At 41.7% G+C, this 9247-nt stretch overlaps 1 protein-coding gene across 2 annotated transcripts; it reads right to left on the bottom strand.

Annotated features, from left to right (window-relative positions):
- Positions 1-1069: 1069 nt before the first annotated feature.
- Positions 1070-8848, bottom strand: ptpn1 (protein tyrosine phosphatase non-receptor type 1). Of its 2 annotated transcripts, XM_020637295.3 has the most exons (9): positions 8289-8445; positions 7563-7653; positions 6368-6468; positions 4628-4726; positions 4363-4500; positions 4063-4272; positions 3811-3972; positions 3505-3665; positions 1070-3110 (listed from the first exon to the last, which is right to left on the bottom strand). In XM_020637295.3, exons 1-9 carry the CDS (start codon positions 8343-8345, stop codon positions 2810-2812), a joined length of 1320 nt encoding a protein of 439 aa, XP_020492951.2. In that variant the 5' UTR covers positions 8346-8445; the 3' UTR covers positions 1070-2809. The 2 variants fall into 2 exon arrangements, with proteins under 2 accessions (XP_020492951.2, XP_065817553.1); XM_065961481.1 differs by having other exon boundaries at positions 4063-4500; positions 8289-8848.
- Positions 8849-9247: the final 399 nt, after the last annotated feature.

Below are 9247 nucleotides of genomic sequence, written 5' to 3' on the forward strand. Positions count from 1 at the left end.
ATCTTGCTTGTCTGTCCGTTTGACGTCAGCACAGCGTTTGCAGGGAGTGCTATTACTCACTCTGTTAGTTAGTTGCATTCCTGTACGTGCTAGTGTCGACCTCCTATTTCCCAAACAGGAAGTCCCAGCCAAAGACTGTTGCCAAATCATCTGTACTACACCAGTGTGGTGGAATTTACACAAGCAACCCATGTGTCTCAAGACATGTTCCCTTCCTCCCCTCAGCGTTCATCTACCATCACTGTTTTGGTCGTTACACAAACACCTAAAGCTGTATAAATGAATAGTTTGAATATTTACTTTAAAGTGGACCAGGTCTCGTTGTGGAGGGTGATTACTATTATTAATGAGAAGATCACTATTGCTTAGCTTAAAATGATTAGTGTGTTAATGAATGAAGAGCGTTATTTGTGGCTTGCAGAAACGCATTGAACCTGGTTTTGCTCATCAATTATCTCCGTGAGTGATAATTGATGAGCAAAACCAGGTTCAATGAGAAAACAGGAAAGAGTGGGCTGCAAGAAAAGCCAAGGCGTCATATTTACTGAGAGAAGCAACCAGGGAGCTTAAAGTTTCACGGTCCTACAGTGCCCCCTTGTGGTGTCTTGATCACACTAAACTCAGCTCTTTAAAGGCAGAGAAGCCAACAGGACTAACTCCAGGCACCCTCACCAGAGGCAAGAATGTCTTACTTATTCAGGGCATTTATCATAAAATCATGAATCATCGACCACACTGGGTCTTATTTAGGATGGAAGTGGGACTGCATCTTAACTACACACCTTTAAAAGTTAACTTTTTATCTTCAAGAGCACCCTGGAGTTCACAACCCTGCCACCGAGAGCGCCCAGTTTCCTTTGAAAACTCAGCTCCTCTAAAAGCTGAGTGCTGATCATGCTGAATACATTTTCTGAAACATAATAAAGGACGTGCGAGGTGCATAAGACACAGACTGAAATGTCTCCTGACATCTTTAAAAGACATTGAAGCATTTTAACAACAGGTTTGTAACTTGTTCATGTCGGAGTAATGACTGAGAATGGTTAAGTCAAAACAAAAACAATATATCAACAGTTCATTGTTTATTTAAAAAGGAAAACAACAAATGTAAATTAAAAAAATACATGTCTTTGAGCTCAGCATAAGTATAGAAAAAAAAAACAGGAAAACCTGGTGCGATGGCTGCACAGGTGCTGAGATTTAATCCCTTGCTAAAGCTGAATTAAACTTTTTTTTTTTTTTTTTTTAAGAAAAAACTCAGCACACTGAAACCTGATTTTGAAAAAAATATATATTTATATCTAATAAGAGTGTGTCCCTGTAGAGGACATGAATACATTCTAAAGAAAGGTACAGCTGTCAAGACTCCCCACGGAGCCACACAGGTAAACTGAATGCTAGCATCTCAGCTAATCTCTTTTAAGGACAAACCTGTTGATTCACGAATGCAGCATGCTAAAAAAGAAAAACAAAACAAAAAAAAAAAAATCATAGAAAACAATATTGCGAGCTCAGGGCCGCGCCATGATTCAACAGATCATCACTACAGTGTTTCATTTTCATCCCTGTGCTGGTGTTTGATTTTTTGGTTCATTTAAAATCCCTGTTCAAACTCGGTTTGATTAAGTAAAGGGTGACACATTGTTTGTATTGCTGGCGAAAAAGCCTTGTTGGGTGTTATTTCAAGAAATGGTGCTACCTTTTCTGTCCCGTTAAACTTGCACTCCTGAACTGAACACACATTACATCACAACATGAATCAGATGTATTGAAGTTCTGTTCCACATTTTGTTTTGGCCTTCACACAGGTTTGTCCACTGTCACAGTAAAGAACAGTGCCGGAGGAAACCAGGTGTTACAATGTTTTCAAAAATCTGCTGATCCCTCCCACGACAATCGTAAATGCCAGGCGAACACACCACCCTCTCTCTGCACCAGCCACCAGGGAGCTTAAACACAGAGGGAATCAGGTATCCCAGTCTTCATCTTCCACATACTGTTATTGTTTTAAGTCCCAAGCATCAGTAGAGACCTCCACTGCATACCACTCACGCAAATATACACACACACACACACACACACACACACACACACACTCTGTATGGTCTGTACTCTGCCTCCTGCAGCCCAACAGGGACCACCAGTGAGGACAGACAACCTTTGCATGCATCCAGCAGGCACAGGGTCGCTACCTCTGTGCTCCTCCTTAATTCGTCGCTCTTCTAGGTTTCATATCGATGAATTATAAAGAAAAACTAACTATATCTCTCTTACTGGCATATTTTCATTCAGGCTGGTTAAAAATCTGGCTCCATGATTTCTGATTTGTGTCATCAAAAGAAAGTGAAATCCAAACGGTCGCCTCATTAAAGGCTGAAATGGAAGAACGCATTTGGTAAATGAGTGAGGAGACACGTGTAAAAAGGGCTGACAGGCCACTCATCCTGATTCACAGAGCACAGGAGCTAAAACAAAGCTATTTTTCCTCGACAGACTGCAATTCATACTATCTCTTGAGTCTATTTTTTTTTAGTCAGCACATGTATTTGGGATGTGACACCTGAAAAAAACCAAGGCCCTGAGCATCCAAGATGACTTATTGATAAAAGTTTTAGTTGGTAATTGGCAGCCTTCGGTCTCCAACTAGCCGACCCCTCACACTGCATTTTGTAAAATAAACAAGTGAAGCTGAAAAGTCCAAATAACCCGCCCACTGTACAGTCAAAGCAGGCTGATTGGTCAATCTAGTCCACTTTGCGACATCAGTGGAGAGACAGTGAGGAACCAAAATGAGGCAGAGGGAGAGACATCAGTGGAAATAGGCTCGATAGCAGACGTAAGCACTGAGAGCCAGTGCTGTGCACAGGCACACGTTGGTGAGTAGCGGGGACCAGGTCTCCGGCACAGGAGAGCTTTCCTCTGGCTGCTTGGCTGACTCAGGCAACTCCTGATCCTCGGACTCGAGCTGCTGCTGGGATTTGGTCGGAGCTCTCCAGATTTGATCATGGATTTCCACATGACCATCGAGCTGGTCCGCAGTGTCAGGAGGAGGCTGAGGGGCAGCGACGTTCCTCTTTCTCAGTTCTGGCTCTTCTGGCTCTTGTGAGGACCTGGTAGGGACAAAGTAGAGTATAGCTTTTAAGACATCCTGAAGCTTTTTGGTTTGGTTTTATTTTTGATTTCAAAAAGGTACAGACACCTTTTTTTAAAACGTTTTTCAGAATTGTTGGATCTCCCATTGTTATAATGGGTTTTCTAATTCAGCAAAATTCAAATCAGTTAAACCAAAACTGCCAGGTGCAATAACTAAATAGCTAGAAGCTGAAAAAACAATCTCCTCCAGTACATTGTATTTTTAGCACCTGGCAGGTCATCGAGTGACGCCGATAAGACATTATGACTTAACACTCAAAAAGTGCAGCCTAATCCTGATCTCTCTTTTTTTTTTTTTTAACCTAACGATTTGTATAATATACTGACAAAAAAAAATCATTAGACGTTTACCCCAGAACACGGATTTCCATCTGTTGGATGAGCTCGTCATTTTCAGGGAAAAAGGACGGCTCATCTTTGCCATTATAAGGGTCTCTGGGAGGAGGAAGAGGAGGAGGAGGGGTGAACTCTGGAGGATCATCTTCCTCGTTTGACAGCTCTTTCCATGACTCCTTCAGAAAAAAAGAAATCCTTTTGAGTATTTGAAAACACCCTTTATATTAAGAAAACACTGGTAGACTTGTTTGAACAGTTTTCATGTATGGCAAATATAAGACTGACCACCGGGTGAAGAGTAGCACCACAGAGATGACTTACCTGCAGAGATGTATCTCCTTTGATGTATTTGGCACCTTCAATGACAGCGAGGTACGAGAAGCGAAGTTGATCTGCCGTCTGGATCAAACCCATTCGATGGCGTCTCATCTCCAGCAGCACATCGCGAATACGCACTGAAGACGGGTCCTTACGCATGGACATCTACATACAACAGCAAAAACATGCACACTTCAGCTTTGGCAGCTCTACTCTTAACTCTCTTCATCCATTGTGACATCATTGTGTACAGACCAATAAGAGGCAGGTGTCCACCAGACAGAAGGTCCCAGAGCGTCCGATGCCGGCACTGCAGTGCACCACCACTGCTCCCTGATCCGAGTTTAAACAACCCGACTCTCGCACCTTGAACAGAAAGTTAAGGAAGGAGGCGGGGGACTCTGGCACCCCAAAGTCAGGCCAGGTGGTGTAGTGGAAATGTAAAATCTCACGAGTCTCTCGAGTCTGTGAAGGAAATGAAAGGACCTCGTATCTTAAAAAAAGACATCGACTTTTTACGCACAGAAATGAGCTGTAAAAGATGAAAAGACTTACAGACAGATTTTCCAACTCCAGCTGACGGACTGTGTAGTAAGATTTGATGTCCTCTGAGACAAGAGTGAGCCTGAAATTGGTATCTTCAAAGATAGCATCTCTCTCCTCTCTGTGTGGCCAATATTGGGCACATTTAATCTTCCACAAAATGAAGAGAGAACAGCAAGAGAGAGCAGTGTTTTTATAGGGGCAGACAACACCATAGTACCCACATGGTAACACATTAAGAAGGCACACTGTACGGGGAGAGAAAACTACTGCTTACAGATCCTTTCTCTATGACTCTGTTCAGCATCACTACACCACGGGTCCTCTGCTCCCACACCATCTCCCAGAAGTGGCCACATGTATTTGGAAGGGGTCCCTGAAACAGAACGAACAGTGGATTTTAATTTTAGTGCGACTAAATTTAAACGGAGCATCTATTTAAAGATGAGGCATCTGATATGCTACCTTTAAAGAAAGACACTTCAGCAGGGACAGTTGATTTGAATGTCTACCTCTTTGTCGTGATGCTAGCTTTTGTTTGATCGACTTTTTCTCTTCCTTTCACTGTCTAGCCAGCACAGTCTAGATGAGAGACGAGAATAGCCGATGGAAATACTGATACACTCCTCTGAGATACTCCCTAGCTTTATGAGTAGCAGTTAGTGACATACTTTTGAGCCACTGTTTGTCTCCAAGGACACACAGAAGTTGCACTTAGGGGAACATGGCAGGTAACATTAAATGCATGATATTGAATGTATGTTTTCTTCCCTGCTAGATGCAGAAGACGCACACGAACCAAAGTTGAAACAGTGAAACACAGCTGCCTCTGCACGTTTAAAATAAAAAGAGGATTCATAACATTACTTTGTGTAGCTGTGAGCAGATAACGGGTATTTTCGATGCTTATTAATGTACTCGTCAGCAATTTCAACTTCCATTAGTAGAACTTTACAATTGCAATTCCACAACAGTGCAACAGCACAGTTCTGCCGTCATTACATCTTTGCACTTTAGTACTAACACAACGAGGTCCCAGCGTGTGGTTGCACACTGCGTTATGCCATTGTGGAAGTGCAACTGGCACAAAGTGTCAATACATGGCAGGAGCTTCACAATACACACAAACGTGCTCATGTACACGTAGCTCTGTTCCGCCCATCTTCCCCCTATTAAGCCTTTGTTACCTACCTCTGATGGCGGATCAGGGGTGGAACAACTTCGCCCCAGAATTTCGCCTCCACGTGTTACACAAGCCCTTTTCATATTACCAGTTAAAGGCTGCTGAAACATCTGGCCTTCAATGTGAATGTCACAGAGGCGTGATGATGGGAACAAGTCGTTCCACCTTTGAGCAGGCATCAGAGGCAAGACGGGATCACTGTGAAGCAGCACTGTGCACATGTATGTGAGCAGGTCTGGGTGTATGTGTATGTGAAGCCCCGGCTGTTTGTTAACACTGTGTTTCTGCAACGCTGTAGTGCAATAAGAAACCACAGTCTGGAACTCCTGCTGTTGAGGAATCGGTATGAAAGTACAAAGATGTAATGCCAGCGGGGCGGCATTATTATCATTGGCTAACACTAAAGCGTCATATTTCATTGGCCATCCATTTAATGTTTACACACATTTAAGATTTATAAGGCACACCTAGCTAAAATAAATGCAGTCTAATACAGCAGTCCTGCAATAAATCATAATACAGTAAATATTAGATGTTCAGTTTTTGTTTAAATAGTTTTAGAGGTTGTTGATTTAACTTAAGGATCCTTCAGAGCATGTTGTTTGTAGTGCTGCTGAATTGTATTCTGTTAAAATTGTCCAAGTGTTTGATGATTTTTTTCTCTACCTATGGCTTCCAAATCTTCCCATGTAGGATTTTCAAAAAGGCAACCACCACCCATTACCCCACACGGTAACAACTATTACCCAACATCAAAGACATTAGCAGGTATGTTGATTTTTTTTTCGACTGCATCATTTTTAGAGGAGAGCGCTGAAACATGTCCACGCTTACCTGAGTGAGAATATAGTGCCTCTGCGCCTCCTCTACTGCGGTCAGGCTGGCGTTGATGTAGTTGTTGGTACCCAGCTGCAGACATATTCTGCTGTGGTCGACTGAGAAGAAGAAGAACAAACAAAAAGTTTGTGTTTTTAATCTGCACTCAGGGGACTGTAGATACAACACTTCTGTTTAGATCAAACGTTCTCGTCAGTGTTTGAGGAGAACACAGCTGTTTCCTTTGACTCTAATGCAGAGAAGACTTTAACCCTAAACAGGATGAATCCGTTCCAGGTTGCTGATTTTCACATCGCACTAAAGGTGACAGAAGCACGCTTCACAACATTTACAGTAACTATTTGCAAACCTGCCTGACTCTGTACATTTTGCATATATTTTTATTGTGATGGAGAAGAAACCAAACCACAAGCGGTTGGTTTGTTACTTCATGGGGAAATGTCTAACATGTAAAAGGTTCAGTTAGGAGTAGAGAATCTGACTCATGCAGCACTTATTTACCTCTACAGAGGTATCAAAGATCTGATGTAAAGGTAGATCATGTGGGACTTTTTTATACTTGCCAGTTTGACTGTGTTCTGGTCTCTCTTGTTTTCATTGCAATGCTCTCAGTGTCTCTTTGTGATAGAAATATTCATGCAAATAGCGTTTGAAGTAACCCTGACAAATTTACATTCATGTTGTCATTATTGATTCATGTTCAAAGTCTCTTTAAAAAACACTTATTAACACTCACTATTAACAAGAATACAAAAGATACTTATAGTTCATCAAAAGTCTACATAAAACCTATAGTCCATAAATCGAGTTTTAGAAAATGCTGCCAGGATTAATCTGCATGAAATGTGTGTATAGTGTGTCTGCCTTTGACAAGAAAAGTGATGTTTTTGAAGTCTTAAAATAGTTCAGATTGATGCAATTCTCTGCCTAGAGTGCAACACTGACATAGCATTGCTTCAGATAAATATTAGCGTTGTTGCATCAGAGGTCAAACAGTATATATTTGCAGAACATAATCACTTGTGGGGCGACCCGACTTAGGTTCATCACTGATGCAACTCCAAAGAAAAAGCCACAGCTGGTGCAAATGTGCAAATCATAAATAGGTGACTATTCATTTAAAGGATTGTTTCACCACTTGAATACATACTCTGTCTGGCGTACACTTAGACAAAGAAAAGGGGCAACTTACATGGGCTGACATCTCTGTAACGATTTCGGTTCTTGTTCTCGGGTAATTTAGCAACCTTGCAAGGGAGTTCACATGACTGCTGACGAATATCCTGTGGGAAAGAAAATAACAAAATATGAATGAAAATCATTACATTAACATGGCATTGAAGGTCTGGTGGAGCATGAATGATGCAGGTCCTGTTTTCACAGCTATAAGGAGTCTAAGTGTGTTAACAGGGTCTTAGTCATTGTTGTCTTTATATTTCTCATACATGATGTTGAAAAACCGCAATGACTCACTCTATACAGAGATAATGGCAAAATTCATTAAATGTCTCAACCTTTTTAGGGTTTAAGTGAAGGAGTGGTGTAAGACAGAATAAACAGTGAGGAATATCATGATGTCAGCTGATTCATTCTGAGCTTGTTATTAATGAGTGAGCATCATCTCCACTTCTAACAGGTTTATTTATAACAAGACACCAAATTAATCATTCATCGCCTGCAGATGTAAGTCAAGAGATGGGACGCGCTGCTGGACTCAAACCCAGTCAGACATCAATCAACGGATTTGGTTAGACAGCAAGCGGAACAGAGACTGTGCAAGGCTCAGACTATGAAGGGTGACCTGCAGCTCACGGTTGCCTTGCTTATCGTTTGACGTAAGAATGACAGCCTGATCAACACAGTCCCATTTCCACCTTGATTTTTTTTTTTCCAGGAGACCCCCCCCCCCCCCTCCTACCTGATAAACGGCGCTCCAACTCCCGTTTTCATCGATTTCCCGAAACTCGGCTTCCATTGCAGACAGTCCAGCTGCCACTCCTTCGCCTTTTTCTTCTTCTTCCGTTCACTCTGATGTTGATAACCAAAGACCCCCCCCCTCCCACCCACCCACCCCCCCTCTCAAGCAATCAAACAACTTGTACACTAAGCAGTGCCCTGACAACTGTCCCTCCGCTGTTTCTGTTATTCGCAGTAGGGCAGCATAGATTTGAGACAGTGATGCCTCTCTCTCGGCTCGGCCTGGTGTTAGCGGAAACGCGGCCGCTGGCTCCTCCTACACGGTGAAGCTGACAAACTCCGGTGGCTTAAAAAAAAAAAAAAAAAAAAAAAAAAAGAGTAAAAAAAACTGTTTCTTTAAGGAGGTAATATTCCACTCTTGGTATCGAGGCGTAGCGGCAATTTGAGCGGTATTTGTTACACCCGGGTTTGTGTTTGTTTCCAGCAGATATTTACTTTACCGTTCTTACGGCAGCTGTAAAGACAGACCTGCGAGAGCGCGCGGAAGGCATTTTGATTCTGGAACGCTGCTGCGCATGCCCGCCGGCTCCGGGAGCGCGCACGTACTACGTAAGAACGCACACTATTACACCCGCTTTTTATTTACATTTTTAATATTATCTTTATTCAAGGTTTTTTTTTTGTAATAAACATTTAACTAACTCTAACATTTCCAAGAATGTGTTACTCTCTCTATCAGAGAAAAGAAAAATATATATATTAAAAAGGCGGTATATTAAACACGGTTCAACTATATATATATATATATATATATATATATATATATATATATATATATATATATATATATATATATTATATATATATAACTTTATTTATCTATCATACTATGCACTGGCAGAGCTAGTATTTTGTACTGTTATCTATGAGTAACAGCTACTTATGCACATGGCCCATCCA

The sequence above is a fragment of the Labrus bergylta genome, chromosome 12 (assembly GCF_963930695.1).
Source record: "Labrus bergylta chromosome 12, fLabBer1.1, whole genome shotgun sequence".
Lineage (NCBI taxonomy): Eukaryota > Metazoa > Chordata > Actinopteri > Labriformes > Labridae > Labrus > Labrus bergylta.